The 23,865-nt window shown below is 36.6% G+C and overlaps 1 protein-coding gene across 2 annotated transcripts in view; it reads left to right on the top strand.

Moving 5' to 3' along the window:
- Positions 1–1,980: 1,980 nt before the first annotated feature.
- Positions 1,981–23,865, top strand: part of LOC127424610 (metabotropic glutamate receptor 6-like) — a 79,308-nt gene continuing 57,423 nt past the window's right edge. For both annotated transcript variants that reach the window (XM_051669954.1, XM_051669955.1), the window contains exons 1-2: positions 1,981–2,287; positions 15,122–15,727. In XM_051669954.1, the coding sequence (XP_051525914.1) occupies positions 15,170–15,727 (558 nt within the window). In that variant the 5' untranslated portion in view covers positions 1,981–2,287; positions 15,122–15,169. The remainder of the gene's footprint in view (positions 2,288–15,121; positions 15,728–23,865) is intronic.

The raw sequence follows: 23,865 nt of genomic DNA, 5'->3' as shown, positions 1-23,865 counted from the left end.
TCACCAGAAAACTGTGATAGGCTGCTTTCATGTTAAGCCAGGCTTGGGACATACCACTTGAGTTGATGCAACTTTAATGGCTTAAGACCTTGCAAAGTTGCCCCTTTGCTTTAAAAATAAAACCCTGTAATTACTTGTGCATGGTCTCACAAACAAATGCTGGTCTCTCTTTTAACCCTAAAATGGTTATATATACTGTAAATATGTATATAATATGTGACCTGAGCTTCATTTTTTTTGATCATGCAAACTAATTGTTTTCACATTTAGTTTGCTATTTTTGTATTAAAGGGAGTTTGTATTACATTAATACCCCTAGTTTCCTTATGTGGGTCAAAAATTATTATATCATTTTACATTTGATATCTATATACACTGGCGGCCAAAAGTTTGGAATAATGTACAAATTTTGCTCTTATGGAAAGAAATTGGTACTTTTATTCACCAAAGTGGCATTCAACTGATCACAACATTTAGTCAGGACATTAATAACGTGAAAAATTACTATTACAATTTGAAATTTTTTCCATGTGCAGCAATGACAGCTTCGCAGATCCTTGGCATTCTAGCTGTCAGTTTGTCCAGATACTCAGGTGACATTTCACCCCACACTTCCTGTAGCACTTGCCATAGATGTGTCTGTCTTGTCGGGCACTTCTCACGCACCTTACAGTCTAGCTGATCCCACAAAAGCTCAATGTGGTGAAGATCCATAACACTCTTTTCCAATTATCTGTTGTCCAATGTCTGTGTTTCTTTGCCCACTCTGACATTTTCTTTTTGTTTCTCTGTTTCAAAAGTGGCTTTATCTTTCCCTGAGTCTTCTCTTTACTGTTGTACATGAAACTGGTGTTGAGCGGGTAGAATTCAATGAAGCTGTCAGCTGAGGACATGTGAGGCGTCTATTTCTCAAACTAGAGACTCTGATGTACTTATCCTCTTGTTTAGTTGTACATCTGGTCTTCCACATCTCTTTCTGTCCTTGTTAGAGCCAGTTGTCCTTTGTCTTTGAAGACTGTAGTGTACACCTTTGTATGAAATCTTCAGTTTTTTGGCAATTTCAAGCATTGAAAACAAAAACCTTCATTCCTCAAAACAAAGATTGACTGATGAGTTTCTAGAGAAAGCTGTTTCTTTTTTGCCATTTTGACCTAATATTGACCTTAAGACATGCCAGTCTATTGCATATTGTGGCAACTCAAAAACAAACACAAAGACAATGTTAAGCTTCATTTAACGAACCAAATAGCTCTAACTGTGTTTGATATAATGGCAAGTGATTTTCTAGTACCAAATTAGCAATTTAGCATGATTACTCAAGGATAAGTTGTTGGAGTGATAGCTGCTGGAAATGGGGCCTGTCTAGATTTGATCAGAAATGACTTTTTTTGAATAGTGATGGTGCTGCTTTTTACATCAGTAATGTCCTGACTTTCCTTCTGAAACACTATTACATAGACATTGTTATTTCTTAATGATTTTTAATGATGGCAGCAACATTTAGACCTCACATTAGTTTTAGGATGACATATCCATGTGTCCCTGGCTGACAATGCAGTGCTTTTGAAAAAAAAAAAAAAAAAAAGAAGCAAGCAAACCAAAAGGGAGTGTGGTATGGGGGAAACAACTCCACAAGATGTTTAGGTAGTGGAGGGAGAGAAACGTTGGGAGGAACCAATATTTGCAATGCTAATCATATATAAACGAGTAAATACTGTATCCTACTGGGTAAACTTACAGTCTGAATAACAAACCTAAAATATGATCTCTTGAGGATTTGCTCAATTAACATTATTTTACAAATTCAATTGGCAATCCTTTATTTTTTCTGACAAGGATTTGACCCATAGAAACAATATTTTCTCTGTATGAGAGAGAGAGAGAGAGAGAGAGAGAGAGAGAGAGAGAGAGAGAGAGAGAGAGAGAGGGAGAGGTGGGACGCGAGCTTTTCCGAGATTTGATTGAGATTAGAAGCGCCACAGTGTTCAGAAATATTGTATGTTCGATTTCAATCTCATTTCATGCTGAAACACAGCGAGAGAGAGAGAGAGAGAGAGAGAGAGAGAGAGAGAGAGAGAGAGAGAGAGAGAGAGAGAGAGAGAGAGAGAATGCAATGCAACATTGTAACAATCCAGTGTAACAATGAAACAGAGTTCCGCGCGCTCTTTAAACAGGTGATCTAAATGATTCGAATGAGCCGTAATGTCAACGAGGCTTTGAAAAGAAATCCTGGATGTTTCGACAGACCCCGCGTCTTTTAGAGAAAGTTCGACATCAGAATGAACAGGTAAGAGATTAGACAATGATGTGTTGTATTTTCTTACTTTCTCAGTCGTTGTTTTTATGATTTTATTATTATAATTATGCATATGTTTCCAACGCTCTGCACATCTGCCGTTTGCTTTCATAAGGCTTTATCATTCGAAAACACTTACATCAACTTTTACTAATACGTCGTTTAAAAAAAAAAGAAAGAAAAAGAAACGAAAAAAGTACCATGGTATTACATTTTTTGGGGGGTATGTACCAAGGTACCACCATGGTATTGATATTCTCTGAAGTACCTTGGAGAAGCATGGAATAGCATGGTGGGACACAGAAAAATCGTAATAACATGGGTTTTGGACATTACCATAATTGTAATACTATGGAATACTTTAAAGTACCATGCAAATACCATGGTATATGAATGATAATCTTTAAGTAACATTGTATACATGTCAAAGTACAGTGGTATTACCACATAAAACCATGCCTGTAAATGGTAATACCTTGATTTTTGGACACTACTATGATGGTAATATTATGGCATTCTTACTATTATAAGTAAGCCTTTACCTTATACCTTCACTGTACCATGGTACTTTTTGTAAGGGTCCTTAACAGATTATTTTTTGTGCATTCAGATACGAATGCATTTGAACATATATTAATCAAAGTGTCATGACATTTCTAACCATCTGAAAATGCACTGATGACAGACGTTCAGAATTATAAGAGAATGAAAGTTATTATAAAGTGCTACTTTTTATTCAACACCCCTTTCACATTTTCAAATGTATTTTTATGTATTTAGGTACTGAATGTCTCAATAGACTGCAAGTGAAACCTTCATTCATGAAGTAATGCCTACATTGCAAATGTCTTTTATATCATGTTATACGCACGCCTTCTTTTCAGAAAGCAATTATCATTATTTTTGTCCACATTTACTATTGGGTGATTCATCTTCACTCCTACATGGCTTTCATGTACTGTATTTGGTGAATCTCGTTAAGCTGAATTTAGATGGCAGTGATCACATGATGTGTATGAACATTCGGAAGCACATACAGGGGCCCTGAATTAACTTCACTGAAAATAATGCATTGAATTTACATGATTTAATCATGTACATCAGTTCCACATGAATCAATTAAGTTACATCAACATATTTTTTTTCCTCTTGGTTTAGTTAATTCATTTATTGTCAGAAAACATAATTTGTTCACATAATTTCAACATAATGGAATAATGTTATTTTTAAATGACCCTATTTAGTAACATACAACACATTGATTGTGTACCCATCCTCAACCTAAGGAAAACTCCACTCTTCACTGCAATGGTAATCCAGTGAAACAGAATCGGTTCTCAATCCTAAAATAACAACATTAAACACAATTAAGCCACCCCCTATTCTTTTCTTGCTCAAAAATACATAAAATAAATAACACTTAATTTGCAATTTTACTCTTCACATCAAGTCCCGTGCAAAGCATGCTGGGAACTACAAATCCCCTGCCCAGTTTCAGTTTTGTCAACGAAAAACTATTCATGTTGTCCCAACACAAATGGATTAAGTAAACTTCCATTTAAGACATGTAAGTAAATTGAATGCAAAGAAATTAAGTTGTGACAAAAATGTTCAAGAATTGTGTTACATTAGCTCATTTTAATTAAGTAAATTTAACAAGCAGCAAAAATGTTTTTTGCGCTGTTGTTGAACATTCTTGATTGGTTTACATTCACCCTACATGATGTAATCTAGTAGTGTGCACATTTTAGATAATTCTATTAATTGAAAGTGAAGAAAACAAGTTTAGAAGAGAAACACAATTTTGTTTGTGTAGATCACAAATAATATGATTTAGTCAATCGGACAACCATCCTCCATTTTTATTAGTGCTTCATGCATGTTTGATTTCATAATATGGATTATCAAATACATTGATTTAAATAATCCATCACATTAATTGTACAAAAACAGAAGCCAGTTAAGTAGTTCTTGTAAGGCTTTGACATCCATAGCAATTTAGATGACCTTTGTGCTCCTTTGTGCATTTGCCTTGAAGCTCCTACCATTTTATCTAAGATCCATGTCCTGTAGGATGAATTCCTAGCATCTTAATCCACGCTGTGAGGTTTGTTGAGTCTCCTTGAATTATCATTGCAATAGTGAAGCCCCTGACAGCTGTGTCATGCTTCCGCAGATGAGAGGTCAGCATTTAAAAAGGTTCAGTTTGTGTGAAGAATGTCATATGTCATCAGAAATGCTTGCAAATGTGTTACATCTGCTCTCTTTGCCCTCTCAGATAATGTCAAGAATTCATGGTGTGTTTAGTTTTTATTTGATAGCGAATATGCATTGAGAGATGGCCCTAGATCAGCAAGAGGTCTTGGGAAACATCTTAGAGATGAGCTCCTGCAATACAGCAGTGGTTCAATGCACGTATGAACTGTTTAGGAACTGTTATCTCTCTTAAAGCCCTAAAACATAATTTCCATCAATAAGCTTCTGTTATATTCAGGTTTGGACTATAGGCAGCATTTGGGAAAAGCAAAGTATTACTCACCCTTTTTTATTTTGAGGTAAAAAAAAAAAAAAAAAAGTAGAAGAAAAAAAAAGAAATTTGGCAGAAATGTTAAAAAAGTTTACAAAAAATAAAATTCTGTCATCATTTATTTACTCTCATGTTGTTCTGAACCTTTAGCACTTTCCTTCTTATGTAGAACATAAAATTCGTTTTTGTGTGATTTTTTTTTTTGGAAAATGTCCTAAATTTGATATTATGAAAGTGAATGGGCACTGGGTCTAACATGCCCTAAAAAAGACCAAAAAGTACCATAATAATATCATGAACATGTTCCATACAACTCATGCGCTATGTTCCAAGTCTTCTGAAGTCACACAACTTTATGTGAGAAACAATCCAAAATATATGTAATTTTCAGTCATTTTTAATGCGCTGAAGTTCTGAAATGGACTACAATAGTTGTGTGGACTACAAAAATGCCGCAACAATACTATTTATGCCAAACACCCGTGGCTTTTAATGTCTCATGATGACCAAACATCACTGGCATCAATGGCGCCATATTTGATTTGAATGGAGGGTACGGTTTTCAGTAAATAATGGCTTGAATTTCGGTCTCTCCATCATACAAAACTGTTGAATGACTTGGAATAAAGCGCGTGAGTCATATGCTCTTCCAAAACATTTATGTTCTTCACAAAGTAAGTCATTTGAGTTTGAGCAAGATGAGGGTGAGTAAATAATGACAGAATTTTTGTTTTTGGCTTACAGCATGTTTTTTCGCACACGTGGGATTTTCTTAATGTCCTCCAGCCCACTATATCCTGAATACACCCTAAAATCCAGGTAACAAGAAGATGGATCTGGTTTCAAAAGAGTCTCTGTGCTTGTTACAACAGTTATGGACAGTCTATTGCAAAGACGGTGGGTTTATATCTGAACTGCTGATCTCATTACAGAAAAGTAGTCCATCTTAATCTAGATACAGATCCTTTATGTGACACCTTTTTCTGCTGGGTCACTTTGACTCCGGCTGCTCTGTCATTTCAGAACGAGTTCTCTTTAACTTCTCTCCAACAGCTCATAATGGAAATCTGCTGCAAGATTTAGATCTAATACGAAGAATAAGAAGAAAAAAAAAATCCAATGATTTGTTGTATTATCCATTATTCCAGCCCTTTATTCTGAAGTGTGATCACATTATCTTCAATAAGTATGTCATCCAGGGAATGACCTCACCATTTGTCATCAGTCCAGACACCCGAATGGGCATTAAATAGTTTCAGTTGATGAATTTTAAAAAGCATTAACAAGGCTTCTGTTCACAGACTAGAAAATGAAATTGGGATTTTGGTTGAATGTGAAATGAAAATATCAGAAAGGTTTTTTGGGAGAGGGTGGATTAAAGAAAGGCCTATCCTAATAATTACTTTTCTGCTTTAATTCAAGTCCTTAGGGCCATATAATGCTTTAGTTAATTCCATATATGTGGGGTGAAAAGGGGAAATTCATTGAGACAGACAGAAATATAATCCAAAGCCCAGTGATATAGCCTGTAGATGCTTTTGACTGTTACCACTAGTCATGTTAGCTACCTCTGATGTGCAAATGATGATTTAGCAAGTGTTTTTTTCTCCCTTTGAAATGCCTCATAAACATGCAGCCTTTATCATTCATTCATTGGGTTTTTTTGGGGGGTAGAGGGTGGGCTTTCTAGTCGGTGGCTTTTATTGCTTGTTTACTGGTTTATTTCTGTCTTCAAATAGGGTCACCTTTGGGAGGTAACCTGTGGTAACCTTTTGACCTAATAATTCAAATTTCGGAGTGACTAGTTGCACCCCAGTGTAAATAGTATCTGCCACACAGTGCAGCTATTTGCGCCCTAATAGTCTGGTGAAACCACAGGAATATACAACAAACTAGACAATAGATGTCGCTGCAGTGGCGTGGGGTGTAACAAAGATGTGAATGTGTCGTGTTGTCCTAGTGACCCTGGTTCGATTCCTGCTGACAAAATACCATGGTGAAACTATGGTTACTGTAATAAAACCAAGGTAATTTTTTTCTAAGGTAAGGTTAGGGTTAGGTTTAGGGGTAGGGGTTAATGTAGTTTGTCAGTGGGACTCTAAATAAACACAATAAACATACTGCAGTGATGCCCACATACTGTATGTTAGTATTTAAATATGGGTGCAAATAGTATCTGACACTATTTGTACCAGGGTGCGATTAGTATCTACCATTATTTGCACCAGTGTTGGGGTGAAAATAATATCTGCCACTATTTGCACTGGGGTGTAAATAGCTTATACCATTATTTGCACCAGGGTGTTAATAGCATCTGCCTTAAAATGTTTGCCCTATAGTAATTTTAACTGAAAGAGAATGTAAAAATGCTACATCACAAACCTGTTAATTGTTTAACTGTAAGATACCTTACCATATGTGGTAATAATGTAAGTACAGTGCATCCGGAAAGTATTCACAGCACTCCACATTTTGTTATGTTACAGCCTTATTCCAAAATGGATTAAATTCATTATTTTCCTCAAAATTCTACAAACAATACCCCATAATGACAATGTAAAAGAAGTTTGTTTGAAATCTTTGCAAATTTATATTAAAAAAAATAAAAAAATAAAAATAAAAATCACATGTACATAAGTATTCACAGCCTTTGCCATGACACTCAAAATTGAGCTCAGGTGCATCCTGTTTCCACTGATCATCCTTGAGATGGTTCTACAACTTGATTGGAGTCCACCTGTGGTAAATTCAGTTGATTGGACATGATTTGGAAAGGCACACACCTGTCTATATAAGGTCCCACAGTTAACAGTGTATGTCAGAGCACAAACCAAGCCATGAAGTCCAAGGAATTGTGTGTAGACCTCCGAGACAGGATTGTATTGAGGCACAGATCTGGGGAAGGGTACAGAAAAATTTCTGCAGCATTGAAGGTCCCAATAAGCACAGTGGCCTCCATCATCTGTAAATGGAAGAAGTTTGGAACCACCAGGACTCTTCCTAGAGCTGGCCGCCTGGCCAAACTGAGCGATCGGGGGAGAAGGGCCTTAGTCAGGGAGGTGACCAAGAACCCGATGGTCACTCTGACAGAGCTCCAGCATTTCTCTGTGAAGAGAGGAGAACCTTCCAGAAGAACAACCATCTCTGCAGCACTCCACCAATCAGGCCTGTATGGTAGAGTGGCCAGACAGAAGCCACTCCTCAGTAAAAGGCACATGACAGCCCACCTGGAGTTTGCCAAAAGGCACCTGAAGGACTCTCAGACCATGAGAAACAAAGATTGAACTCTTTGACCTGAATGGCAAGCGTCATGTCTGGAGGAAACCAGGCACCGCTCATCACCTGGCCAATACAATCCCTACAGTAAAGCATGGTGGTTGCAGCATCATGCTGTGGGGATGTTTTTCAGCGGCAGGAACTGGGAGACTAGTCAGGATCGAGGGAAAGATGAATGCAGCAATGTACAGAGACATCCTTGATGAAAACCTGCTCCAGAGCGATCTGGACCTCCGACTGGGGCGAAGGTTCATCTTCCAACAGGACAACGACCCTAAGCACACAGCCAAGCTAACAAAGGAGTGGCTCCGGGACAACTCTGTGAATGTCCTTGAGTGGCCCAGCCAGAGCCCAGACTTGAACCCGATTGAACATCTCTGGAGAGATCTGAAAATGGCTGTGCACCGACGCTCCCCATCCAACCTGATGGAGGTCCTGCAAAGAAGAATGGGAGAAACTGGCCAAAAATAGGTGTGCCAAGCTTGTAGCATCATACTCAAAAAGACTTGAGGCTGTAATTTGTGCCAAAGGTGCTTCAACAAAGTATTGAGCAAAGGCTGTGAATACTTATGTACATGTGATTTATTTTATTTTTTTTATAAATTTGCAAAGATTTCAAACAAACTTCTTTCATGTTGTCATTATGGGGTATTGTTTGTAGAATTTTGAATTTAATCAATTTTGGAATAAGGCTGTAACATAAAAATGTGGAAAAAGTGAAGCGCTGTGAATACTTTCCGGATGCAATGTATGATAATAAAGGTCATACATAAACATTTCTGTTTATGTTGCTGGTATTCGGATGCACACTCCTTGCAAAAAGTTTTAAGGGCCTTAAAAATGAAGATACAAAAATAAATGTTTTTTCAGAACCAGAATCTAAAAGGATATTACTTCTGGAGTTATAGGCACTCCAGCTTTGGAAAAACAATACAAAAAAGTATATATATATATTTTTCTTTTTATGGTCTCCCCTCATGAGACTTATGTCTCTGTAGAACAAAAATGGGCTTTTCCCAATCAGTGGGCGTTTTCAAACCATTGAGATTCCCTACTTTCATTGGATAGTTTAGAAAAGCCCATCCCAGTTTGAAAACACCCACAGAATTGAAAACACCCATTAATGTTCTGCAGAGAAGCATATAATGCAACAAGGGGTGTTGAATTAAACTAATTTTAGTAATAGACCTACCTATCTCTGTGTAAATATAACATAATGATGCTGCCACCTTTCTAAGGTTATTTATTTTTTTACCTGTATTTTGCTTCAAAATCATAGGTGAAAATTGTCATTTTGACTCCTCTGTACAAAATAATGGATTACTCAGTAAATACTGTATTGATCCATGGCATTTCATTTTTTGGCTTTCATCATAATTTATGTTTATCTTTCACCAGTAAAACAATTACCAAAAAATAATACTGAGCTGGGGAACTCTGGTGGAGTTGACATGGAATGACCCACTGTTGTTTTGTTTTTTACTGCAATTTTTTGTGTATCTCAGAAAACACAAGCAGTGTTTGGTTTTATTATGAAGTCACATTACTGAATGTGTTGCCTTTGTCTGATGCCCTATAACACCATCCATACACAGCCCTTCACAAATTGTGATACTGATGAGTGGATGCCACCATGGATTATTAAGGCAGCCCATTATGTTTAACAGCTTCAAATGATGTTTTATCACCGTGAAAATTATATTTACCAAAGAGAGTGCTGGGGAGAGCTTGTCTCCTCCGATTACTGTCCAGTTCTCTACCTCTGCTACTTTACTGCCTGCTCGGAATCAAATGACACCACAAAATAATTAGTTTGCAATATTAAATATGTCTTTCATTTTCAATAGAAGCACTGGCTTGATGTGGCACTTTATAGGGCTTGTGCATACACATACATACTCATGCACATACTCCCTCCAGCTCATATGAGGAAACATAGTTGATAACAGTAATGGAGACATATTTCTTCGCACTTGATTTTCAATCTGATTTGTGTTGGCTGAGTGAATTTAAAGGGAAGGCCTTTGGCAGGCAGGCCGAGAAACTGGCGAAAAGAGATAGTGATGTGAAAGGTTTAGATTAGGTTGTTCGAAGCAAATTCACTTTCCAGGTCCTATTGTTAATGCAATCAAGGCTGCACATAAGGAACTTTCAGACTTCAATGGACTGCAGCAGCTGTGTTTGATATCTAAAGTCGCAACTGAACACCTGTCACAGAGCAACACATTGCAACTGCTGCAAAAAACAGTTAAGATGTTAATGTACCAGCAATGTGTTTCGGAGTTTAAAATTATCATCCAAATGTAATACTTCTCTACTGAGAGGTTTTGAAAGCTGTCAGATGCAGCCCAAATGATTTATTCTACCTCTCTCGTACATGAACCATGGCTATGCTCAAAATGAAATGCTGCCTTACTGCTCCATGCATACTACACAGTACATACTGTAATCTACCTGTTATTTTTTATATATTAAAACAGTATGCAGTGTATAACAATAGATATTTGAATTAGTAGTATGCTACATTGTTTTTACATGACCACACTGGATTGCATGTTTAAATCTGTGAGACGCTTCCAGTTAAAAATAATAAGTCAAGAAGATGATTTTAAAATCTTGTTTGTAGAAATTAGGCACCTGGCAAGAATGGTGCGAGATCACATTGTTTTATAATGGTGGTGATTTTGATTTATCCTAGTGAGTTAAATAATTTTAATCCGTTCACCAAAGATTCATTTATATCTGACATATGAGCATGTTTTATGTGTTTTAGTCAACAATAATTCAACTGACTTAAAAACGGAGTAGTTCATGACCGAAACAATGGAAGTGAACGAGAACGATTTGTTCATTTAAAAGATTCATCCAAAACACCGATTCTTTCATGTACAAAACATTACTAGTGTTGGTGTAATTAACATCTACTAAATATCCTAAAAAGATCAGATTTACAAACGTTCTAAGTCATAAACGTCTTGAAGTTATCTGATGAAAGTCTTATTGACATCCGAAAGGAAACATCTTATAGACGTATTGCAGATGAGCAAACAACCTAAAAAATATGTCTTCCAGATGTAAACACACACATCAAATAGAGTGCTGTTAGGGGATGTGCTGTCAGAAATGGCTCAACCGTCACACTGAATACAGTAAGTCAATGTCTGTAGGCCATATGTTATGTATTGTGTGCTTGTAGTGTGCATAACACAAGGGTGTTAGCATGCGTTTCTTTCTCAATGGATTACTGTTATAAATATCATAATATTACCATGTATACTCATAGCTACAAAAAAGATGTACAATGCTGTGCGGACTCAACTCCTTGACTCAAATTAATTGGTGAATAATTGTTCCTTCAAACGAACTGTCCGAAAGAACCGATTAACAAAAATGAATTGGACTTTCCGATGCTTTATGACAGAGATTGGACATTTTAGGTGAGCGTGTCTGATTACCCTAGACAATGCACATTTTGTAGCACTACACCGCTACTTGTTGAAAACAGTAGCTTGTTATTTGAAAAGTGACTCTGTTATGAAAACACATGGTCACGCGACAGAAAAATTTCGTTTAGATTAGTAGCGTCGATAGAACGCATTCTAGTGCTAAAGCTAGACACAGCCAGAGAAGTTTAGTAGAGATTGACCACTGGTATTAAAATGAATGGGAGTTACTGGAATGGCCAACAGATGTAGAAATGAAAGTCCCATCTTACAGATAAAAGAGCCAATCATCTTTCAGATATAGATATTGCCTGTCAGTCAACTCGGTAACGCGCATGCGCATTAGCTGAAGCAGCCTGAAAAACAGCTATTTTTTTTTTGCGTGATCTGAGCTAAAGACGCACAATTTATGATACCATTGTTGTCAGATTTTACTGCTGATTTGAAATATGTTCTTTGATCGTAATCTTGACCAACGGTTTTGGAGATTTCCGTCTTTCCCCATTTAAGTAGATAGGAGCTGTACTTCTATGCCGCTTGTTTGAAATAGTTGCCCTGTAGTGTTCCAAAGATGACCGCCTAGTGGACTGACTTGCCTTGCAGAATGCAGGTGTCTCAAGTTCTCAAAACGAAACGGTGTCTAAAAATGGGGCACTCCTGCACGAGCAAATGTCAAAACAGTGAGATGTGGCGCAAATGTCAAAGACATCCATCTAGCACATATTTATAAAGAAAAACAATTGGAAAAATGGCGCAGATGCACATAAATATGCATTTGGCGTGCACTGCCCATGCATACATTCTCTCTTTGAATCTCTGAATAAATGTGTCATCATACCACTGAATATATCATTATTATGCACCCTAAACATCAAAGTTATCTTTTCTTGTTTTGGAGTTTTAGCTACTGGCCACACTTTCTCTCATTTTTTCTCTTGTCTTTCCCTCTTTCTTGCATACTCTCACTTTTTTCTTAACAAATTCAGTCTATCCTCTGACCCTTGAACCCTTTTGAGGGGCACTCATTCCACAGCTGGTCTTACAATCACTAGACATCAGAGCAGTTGGTCTTCATTCCCTGGAGCTTCAGCTCACATAGCTCATAAAGCTCTCCATTCACTTCGATTGAATGCAGGTCCGCTCCCAATGGACACCCTGAGAGTGAAAACCTAAAAAAGGGGTTATGACATGAGGAATCAAATTTTCCTTGATCTTTTGACCTATAAGAGGTCATTGTTCTTTGAAAACATACTGTAAGTTTCAGAACTCTAAACTTCCACCTCACTGCAAAAAGAGCATTTGTTGAAACCAAGCTTCCAAAACGACCTCGTTCTCAACTTCCTCCACACTGTGATGTCACACTGTGGTTGACATTTGCATCTGACCGCCTCCACAACAACACATCGACACCTACTTTACCTTATCACTTCAGAGCCCCGCCCAACAGTGTTGAGCAGTGAGATGGCAAGAGGAGAGAGCAGGGCTGCATTTCCCAAAAGCATCGTAAGCCTAAGTAGATTGTAGAAACCACTGGCACCAATAGTCACTACGACCAGCTTAAGCTTGCGATGCTTATGGGAAACGCAGCCCAGGTCAGTCAAGAGCATAGAGCCAGTCATTACCAGCAGCTCCAAAACCAAGCGTTTCTGACAGAGGGTCAGTATGAGGGTGGAAAATGATCATGTTTTACTAATATATGTGCAAAAGACTTTACTAAAATTATAAGTGAATCTCAAGGAACATATTAAAATAATAAAAAATGCATGCCATGACCCCTTTAAAGCAGATTGTATTTGGTCTTGTTTATGTTGTGTTATCTACAATGGACATGTAGTTGAGGAGCAGCAGAGATTCAAATGAGTTTTTGTAGAATTATTTTAATAATTAATTAATGAGCTAGAAAACATAAATTAATCATTTCCTGACAGGTTTTGCAAATGATGCTTTACAGCTTAATTGAAACATAATGACAATCAAATAATTTGATTTTTACATTTTCTGAAGAAATGCGGTGCTTGCCTGTGCAAAACTTACCACTATAATGGCAGGCATTGCTATATGGTTGCTAAGGTGTTTTTGGGCAGTTATGTGATGCTCATATCCACTTTTGTCCGGATATATTAAGTTATTCAAAAATACTTGTTAAATCAAAGTCTCATTAAAAGCTGAAACTCTTAAAAAAACGAAATGCTCAGCGAGTATTGACACTGACTACCACCCCTGGAGTCACAAGTTAGAATCCAGGGCGTGCTGAGTGACTCCAGCCAGGTCTCCTAAGCAACCAAATTGGCCCGGTTGCTAGGGAGGGTTGAGTCATATGTGGTAACCTCCTCGTGGTCGCTATAATGTGTGGTTCTCGCTCTCGGTGGGGTGCGTGGATGCCGCAGAGAATAGCGTGGTATAGCGTAGCTGCGTCTCCGTGGTAACGTGCTCAACAAGCCACGAGATAAGATGCTTGGATTGACGGTCTCAGACGCAGAGGCAACTGAGATTCGTCCTCTGCCACCCGGATTGAGGCGAGTCACTACGCCACCACGAGGACTTAGAGCACATTGGGAATTGGGCATAACAAATTGGGGAGAAAAGGGGGAAAGAGAAAAAATAAATAAAAAAGAAATGTTGGCATGATTAATGCAGAATGATATTGTATTATTATTTATTTTAAAAAAATTAAGCAGTGAAACAACTTTTTAAAATATTATTATTATTTAAAAAAAAAACAAAATGTTTGTCCACTAAATTAAAGTTCCTTGGTGTGACCAAGATATAGGTTGCCATTCAAGTGACCAATAAATAAATAAATAAATAAAAGTAAATAAAACAGAGAGGACCCCTTTAGATCCTCTAAACCGTGGGTGAAATTGTACAAATATATCAGATATTTTGACAATAATATGAAAAATTACCTCCAAAATGTTTTTGAAAATAAATAAAATAAGTTGTGTACACTCTCATGTATTCAAAGTGCAAGGAAAGTATTTTAATACCTTTCACTTGATGGTTACACCACATGAAATTTTTTGAAGACATAAAATTATTATTTTTATTATTATTTGTAGAAACTGCTATAAATGTTTTTCAAAAATGTAAGAAATAAATTTTGACACAAAGTTTACATTTCTACAAATCTGACTCTTGTTTTAAACTAGATTTTTTTTAAATATTTCTAATTTTATCACCTTTTATCTTTGCGATTGCTAGGGTGTTCTAGGTGGTTGCTAGGTAGTTAATTACTGGGCCAATTCAAAAGATCCCACCCCTAGATCTTTATCATATTCTGATTCCTAGATATGGTTCGGGTCCCCCCTTCAAGTCTGTGGGATTTCTTTGCCTGCTTTATTATCCAACAGGTGAAAATTGCAATTCTGATCACTTAGAAATGTAATAGTCACACGATTTGAGGGATCATTCACATCTGTAGCACGAACCATGAAGGATGAGTTATATTCCTATGTTGAATATTTAGGGTTAGGGCTTTTGAAAGACTGAAGTAAGTATGTATGAGCAATAATAATCCACTGATACCACTCATAATTGCAATAGCTCACTGCAGTACATATTTTTGTATATCTCTACCAGATTCCTCAGATAGTGGATGAACACTTGAGTGTTTGAGTCGTGGTCATTATGACATCACACCCTCCTCCATTGTCACTGGACCATCAGGTCGGGATGATTTGGACTTTAGGCTGGAGTGGCTGCCACTCATCCACATGGCCACACCTTTTATGGATGCTGTGGGTGTGTCTAAGCCCATGTATCTTCGCTCACCAACACTCACACCCACATTCCATCAAAATTCCTGGGGACATCACCTTGGGGGGCCTTTTCCCAGTCCATGCCAGGGGCCATGCAGGGGTCCCGTGTGGGGAAATAAAAAAGGAGAAAGGAATCCACCGTTTGGAGGCCATGCTTTATGCCCTGGACCAGATTAACAGTGACCCAGAACTGCTACCCAACATCACACTAGGGGCCCGGATTCTTGACACATGTTCCAGGGACACTTACGCTCTGGAGCAGTCTCTGACTTTTGTCCAGGCTCTCATTCAGAAAGACACATCGGACATCCGTTGCTCTAACGGGGAACAACCAATCATACGCAAGCCTGAGCGTGTGGTGGGCGTGATCGGGGCATCTGGCAGTTCTGTGTCCATCATGGTCGCCAATGTGCTGCGATTGTTTGAGGTAAGAACACCTCTTGAATGCATGTTGTTGAGTGAATATATTTATGCCCATACAGTGGCACCAAAAATTATTTAGACACTTAAAATAATTTTCTGGGTTCAATACAAGTTAAGTTTAATTGACTGCATTGATTGCATAATGTTGATTGCAATAAAAAAATCAAAAATCTAGGTTACAGTGAGGCATTTACAATGGAAGTGAATGGGGCCAATTTTTGGAGGGTTTAAAGGCAGAAATGTGAAGCTCATAATTCTTTTAATTCTTCTGTTAAAACTCATGGATTTAAGTGGTTAATTGGTTTAAATCGTTGTTTTTTAAGGATTGCAGGGTTTACAGCGTTACGTTGTCGTGGCAGCGAAGTTGTAAAATTGCATATAACTTTACACAGAAAAGGTTAGTAAGTGATGTTATCACACTAACACGCATATTGTTTACGTCTTGCGGCTATACTTTTGAGAGTTTGAGTATTTTAGCATTTATAGATTGGCCCCATTCACTTTCATTGTAACATCAATTTATGCTTTTTTCCAAAGAAAATGAGGGACAAGTCGATATTAATTTTTGTGGTAATCAACATAATAACACAAGTGCTGTCGATTGAGCTTAACTTGTATTGAGCCTGGAATATTCCTTTAAACCACACTGAAAAAATGTGTGACTATCATTGCATTGAAAAATTGTATATTACACCGTGTCATTTATCTTAAAGAAACATTTTGGGTTCAATACAAGTTAAGCTCAATCGACAGCATTTGTGTTATTATGTTGATTACCACAAAAATTAATATCGACTTGTCCCTCATTTTCTTTGAAAAAACATAAATCGATGTTACAGCATGTACAATGAAAGTGAATGGGGCCAATTAACCTCCCCCATCCCCCCTGGAAACTAGGCCCCTGGTTTGTGTATCCAATTTTACAACTTCATTGCTATGAAGACACAACGCCATAAATCCTGTAATTCCACAAAAACGACAAAATTAACGGCAAATTAAACAAGTTTACATCTCAAATACTAAACAAATTTTAACAGAATAATTAATCTGTGCTTTTATAAAATGATAAGCTTCACATTTCTGCTAACCCTACAAAAATTGGCCACATTGTCTTACTGTTACCTCGATTTTCCCTTTTGTTTTTTTTTTTTAAAAAGAAAAGGAGAGACGAGTTAAAATACATTTTTGTGGTAATCAATATAAACCCTTGTGTTGTGTTCGTTTTGTGCTAAAACATTTTGTGTTCCCGGTAAAAAATGACTGGCCCCCTAAGATGTTTATAAATCACTCATATTGCATTTATTAAAAGATATTGCATTAGATCTATTTATCAACTAGATTTTTAGTAATAATGACTAATGACTTTTTTTTTTTTTTGAACATATTTTTAAAAATATATATATGTTTATTGATAGAAGGATTAATTGAACTGAGCTTATACTGGGTCAGTGTGGGGCACTTCCTGCAGAAATTATAATAATAATAATAATAATAATAATAATAATAATTATGTAATAAATTAATAACAACTTGCTTGATCTGAACAAAATAGGTGTAATTTTAAAGCCTAGAATCTGGACTTTCCAATGCATAAACTGTAGCTGTTAAAAAAAAAAAAAAAAGGAAACAAAGGTTGTCCGGGTTAAAATGACCAGAATACAACATAAGTGTTAAGCTACACACTCAAGCCAATAAATTTCACAAAAAGAGGTTTGTTAAGTTTGAAATGATAAAACAAAAGACAGACTGTTCAAAATGAAGATTTTGCACACTTTCTGGTTGTCAACTATTAATGGAACATGTACATAGTTCATGTGTAAACTTGAATTTCTGCATGAGCTCACATTGACCATATTGTTTTTTTCCCTGATTGTACACCCTTAACTGTGCATCTGCCCCACCACACCAGCCAATCAGTTTCGATATGGACACTTGACAGCATCCTGATGCTTGCAGTCCAGGACCCGAAGCTGATTGACAAAGAAGATTTGGAGAGAGCAAAAAACCATGCACTCCACCATTGGCTTTCTGCAATCCTATAGGCCTTTGAATATTAGCCCTATTTTGTCTTAAATCCAGCAAGCATTTAAGCTGAATTTTATTCCCTACAGCTCTCTGTTTTCATTCTGTGAAACATTCAGTCTTCAAATGATGATGCTGTGGTAGTTTGTGTAGATTTTTGCTATTTCTGTTAATATCAAAGGCTAGGTTTGACTAATAATTTTGTGGAATTTTAATAGGAAGTCTTTGAGAACTTGAAACTGGACTACAGGAACACTAGGCACGTGGCACAAAGCTCTACATGTTGTTGTGACAAATGTTTTATCTGCATTTCAAAATGTCAGTCTCCTCTGATGCGTTCTATAGTGAGGGAAAACTATCATCGCAATATCATATTCATGCTGATAGTCATGCTGAACAGCGATCACATTTAGTGATCCTCATCCAAACACCCAGAGCTTCAAAACCCTCTGCTGTTTTCATTTATTTAAAGGGATAGTTCACCCAAAAATTCAAATTAATTTTCATTCACATGACTCACCCTCATGTTGTTCTAAACAGTAAAAAAGAAGAAGATACATTTTAAAGAATATCCGGTAACACTTAACAATAAAGTGCCATTTGATAACATTAGTTAACAACATTAGTTAACATGAACTAACAATGAAAAATATTTTTACAGCATTTATTAATATCTGTTAATGTTAATTATGACATTTACTAATACATTTTTAAAATCTAAAGTTGTATTTGTTAACATTAGTTAATACAATATGAACTAACATTAACTAATTATGAACAATTGTAATTTTATTAGCTAACAGTATTAATAAATGCTGTAATTGGGGGCCTGGGTAGCTCAGCGAGTATTGACGCTGACTACCATCCCTGGAGTCGTGAGTTCAAATCCAGGGTGTGCTGAGTGACTCCAGCCAGGTGTCCTAAGCAACCAAATTGGCCCGGTTGCTAGGGAGGGAAGAGTCACATGGGGTAACCTCCTCATGATCGCGATTTGTGGTTCTCGCTCTCAACGGGGCGCATGGTAAGTTGTGCGTGGATCGTGGAGAGTAGCATGAGCCTCCACATACTGGGATTCTCCACGGTGTCATATACAGCGAGCCACGTGATAAGATGCGTGGATTGACGGTCTCAGAAGCGGAGGCAACCGAGACTTGTCCACCACCACCCGGATTGAAGTGAGTAACCACGGCGCCACGAGGATTGGGAACTGGGCATTCCAAATTGGGAGAAAAGGGGATAATAAATAAATAAATGCTGTAATAAATATATTGTTCATTGTTAGTTAATGATACCTTATGCAGTGTTTCCCATTAATTGACTAGACTCTGGCGGCCCGCCACGGTCTCATAATGAACAGAAAACATTTTTACACTTCTCATCTAAAATATTTTTGCTCTTCTCAGTCTCATAATAACATAAAATAAAAGGTTGTGTTTTGCGCTCTCTCTCGCACGCCAGTCAGATCAGTCAGCTCCTCACCCGCGCTTTAAACTCATGTGCTCACACACACTCGCAGATATATGTACTGGAGTATTCCTGGGTCCGTCTAACGTTATTTGGTTGAGGAGGATGACAAATCTTTGAGGTATGTAACGTTAACTAATAATAATAAATCTGTGTTTACCACCTCATTTACCATGCTTTGTGTGTGTGTGTGACTCACCATGTCATCACCATTTGTCTATACAATGTGTTTGATTAAACTGTTTCCTAGAGCACGAAATTGTTAAAGCTACAGTAGGTAGTATTTATTCATTGAAAAAAAATTTTTTCTATATAAACATGGTGTCTAAGTTAAATGAGGCCCTGTGAGAGATTAGTTAGCACAATCCAGCTAATTTTAGCCAATTGCTTTTGGCGAGGCAGGCCTTGGCTCTGTTTGTTAACAGCTGTCAATTAAACCCTGGCTGGGGGTGAAGAGCATCATGCATATGGGGAAGAATTGGGGGCGCTGTTTCTCACAGTTCCATTTATTTCAAAGTTGCCTACTGCAGTTTTATGAGCACAAAATTGTTTACAAGAGCACAACACTAGCCTCTTAATTTTGCTCTCAAAGTGCACCAGATGGAAGTATTTAACTTTAAATGTACAAAATGTAAAAAGTGTCTATAATTTTAACGGTAAAAGACTGTAAAAATTCTACAGTAAAAAAACATTAATTGGTTAACGGGTAGTTACCTTAAAAAAATACGGTAAAATATTTAAATATATTTAAAAAGACCAAAAAAGAAAAAATTGTATTTTTATGTACAAATTACATTTTTAAGATGTCTATTCCCAGAATTCCCTGTGTGACCCATTACATTTCAATATATTTTATGGGATTAGTTGTTGCTTCTTATTTTTAATATCAGTTATGTACATTGGGGTGTTCTGTTTTATATTTAATGTGCTTTAGTTAATGTTTACTGTATTATTTAAATTTCACATGTGTTACCCTGATGGTGTTTAGTGTTTGTGTGACACTGAGCACTGTCTCTACATGTTTATTGGTCATTGCTCCTGGAAGAGCCATTATTGATGAACTTCATATCATCATGTGCTCTTCTGTAATTTTTACATTGAATAACAATACCTTATGAAGTAAAAAGCAGATATTTACAGTTTCAGAAGGTTAATATATCATGTTTATCATTTAATAATACAAATGACGGCAATGCATCGTCAAATATACAGGCATTAAAATTACATCACGTAAAGCCTGAAATGTGGCAACCACAGCTGCCAATTTTTAAAAACAAATGTTAAAAAAAAAAAGGTACTGAATGGCTTCATAATGCTTATACAGCAGTACACAAGGATCACTTTTATGATGCTCTTATGGTATTTTTATTTTATTTTTTTCAGTTTGGAGCTTAAAGATTCCGTCCCTGTTCACTTTCATTGAATGTAAAATAGCAGCCAGGATATTCTTCAAAAAAGAACGTCTCACGGAAGAGAGACAGGTATACAGGTTTGGAACAACTTGAGGGTGAATAAGATGGCAGAATTACAATTTTTCCATTAAATGTTTTTTTTTGGGGGGTTTAATACCCAAGCTCTATCGACAGCATTTGTAGCATAATATTGATTACCACGGAAAATACTGTAATTTCGACTTGTCCTTTGTTTATTTAAAAAAAAGGCCAGAAATTGTGTTTTCTGTATGGTGTTTACAGTGGAATTGAATGGAGCCAGTCCATAAACATTAAAATACATGTTTCAAGACAAACATTATACAATTTAACATGATTTTAGTGTGGCATCAGACAAAGAAATTGGGAATCTCTGTGATGAATGATGTGATTTGCTTGCCAGTGGAAGCATTTTGAAAGGGCTTGAATCTTGTTTCTATATGTCCTCCGGTTCCACAAAACTCAAATACCTTCCTATATGGTTCTTATGTTTGGAGCAGCCATATTGTTCTGAGTGCATGTAGAGGGCTTTTCTTCTCTTTTGTAAGGTGAAATGGGAAATTGATTTAATTTTATGAGAGCCGACTGAGTGACAGACTAATCAAGCTTTTTTTTTTTATTCTGCACTAATGGAACAAGACAACAGGGTAGGATGGGTTGTAGATGCCATCTATTGCTTCAGTATACTCTGCGTAACATGTTATGATAGGTCTGCTTTGGCAAAAAAAAAAAAAAAAAAATCCCAAAAGATATTCTTTTAGACATCAATGAATTTGAACTTCTTAGATTATCTTAGATTGTTCTGGTGAGAAAAAGACACCAGTAATCTCGCATATGCCTCACATGAGTTTCAGAAGAGATCTCAACAATGCCTCAAACTGTGCTTTGATTGCCAAGCTACCAAGGTCTGTTATCTTTATTTTTAACATGAACTCAGAAAATCTGTCAGATTATTGCTAGACAAACATTATACACTTCAACATGATTTTAGTGTGATAAAAATCACTTACAGGTTTACAGACATTGCATCCTCATGGCAAAAAAGTTTAATATTGGAAATAACTTTACACTGATAAGATTAATAAGTGATTTTATCACACTAAATTCATGTTAACACATATAATGTTTACATCTTGTGGCTATACTTTTGAAATTATGTGTATTTTAGTGTTTACGGATTGGCCCCATTCACTTCCATTGTAAGTGCCTCACTGTAACCGCACATTTTTTTTTAAAAATAAACAAGGGACGAGTCTATATCATTTTTGTTGAAATCAACATTATGCCATAAAAACTGTTGATTGAGCTTAACCCGTATTGAACCCAGAGCATTCTTATTATACTTATTATGACTACTCATTTTGTTTACTTGTCAGACACATAATAATCATAAATCATATGACCTCAGAACACTTTATTCCTTGCATCTCTGTTCAATTATACATGCTAAACATTGATTTAACATTTTATGTAAATTAATCTTCCATTTGCATCAGTGAATTTGTGGCTCAGACTGTCCAATTTGACTGAAACATTGGCGGGCGTGATTGTTGTTGGATCAAGCTCAATTTGGACTAAGATTAGAGGGTAAATTCAGGCATTCAAATTTTTATGTTTGCTATAACAGAAGCATAGAGCAACCATGGCGAAAACTGAAAAGCTTGGCATGGAATGGGTTCGATTTGGCATTTTTGGCAACCAGTACCATTTGTGTTCTCATACGTTACCAGGATTGTACTCCCAACCCAATCAAAAAATATGTGCACAAAGGGTACGGTTTAAAGGGATAGATCACTAAAATCCTCATGTTGTTTCAACTCATTTCTCTTTCTTCTGTGAAACACAAAAGGATTCAAGTGATTTTAAGATTCAAAACAGAAGCAAAAGCACCATAAACGTATCATAGAAGCATCCTACAATTCAGGTGCTATATTCCAAGTCTTCTGAAGTCTCGAATCAGTCTGATTTGGTTCTTGAGTTCAGTTCTCTGACTCAGTCATCCAAACGCAGAATTTTTCGAATTAAGACATTAGAAGTGAACAAGGACTTAAATTTCAGACAAATGGTTACAGAAGACTTGGAATATTCTGTACTGTACGGACTATGTTTAACATTCTTTTAAGGTACTTTTGCATGCTTTTTGAAGCTTTCAAGCTCTAGTGCCGATTCATTGTATTTGCTTTGAAAAGAGTGACCAGTATAGTCATCAAACTTTTCCTTTTGTGTTCCACAGAAGAAAGAAAGTCATACAGTTTGAAACTACATAAGTGTGTGTAAATGATGGAAGAATTTCATTAAACAAGCATAAACGAGTACTCTTTATTCATTCTGATACAGCTCCAACTTTCTTCCGAGTGGCTGTATTTGGAGGCTCTGTCATGTAGCGCAGTATTTTAGCTACTCTCCATTTGAGAAAACATAACTTGCTGGCATCAGACAAGGGAAATTCATCTCTGTGATGAATGATGTGATTTGCTTCCCAGTGTAAGCGATTTGAAAGGGCTTGAATCTTGTTTTTATATGTCCTCCGGTTCCACAAGACTCAAATCCCTTCCTACATGGTTCTTATGTTTGGAGTTAATTGAGAAGCGGCCATATTGTTCTGAGTGCATGTAGAGGGCTTTTAATCTCTTTTGTAAGGTGAAATGCGAAATTGATTTTATGAGAGCCAACCGAGTGACAGACAAATCAAGCTTTTTTTAAAAAAATTTTATTCTGCCCTAATGGAACAAGACAACAGGGTAGGATGGGTTGTAGATGCCGTCTATTGCTTCAGTATACTCTGCTTAAGATGTTATGATAGGTCTGCTTTGGCAAAACAAAAATGGTCAAGACAGACCATAGCAAAGAAAAATCCCAAAAAATATTATTTTAGACATCAATGAGTTTAAACTTCTTAGAGTAACTTCTTAGATTGTTCTGGTGAGAAAAAGACACCAGTAATCTCGCATATGCCTCACATGAGTTTCAGAAGAGATCTCAACAATGCCTCAAACTGTGCTTTGATTGCCAAGCTACCAAGGTCTGTTATCTTTATTTTTAACATGAACTCAGAAAATCTGTCAGATTATTGCTAGACAAACATTATACACTTCAACATGATTTTAGTGTGATAAAAATCACTTACAGGTTTACAGACATTGCATCCTCATGGCAAAAAAGTTTAATATTGGAAATAACTTTACACTGATAAGATTAATAAGTGATTTTATCACACTAAATTCAT

The sequence above is a fragment of the Myxocyprinus asiaticus genome, chromosome 33 (genome assembly GCF_019703515.2).
Source record: "Myxocyprinus asiaticus isolate MX2 ecotype Aquarium Trade chromosome 33, UBuf_Myxa_2, whole genome shotgun sequence".
In the NCBI taxonomy this organism is placed as follows: Eukaryota; Metazoa; Chordata; class Actinopteri; order Cypriniformes; family Catostomidae; genus Myxocyprinus; species Myxocyprinus asiaticus.
Note: the sequence above shows the minus strand (reverse complement) of the source record. Positions and strands in the feature narration are given on the sequence as shown.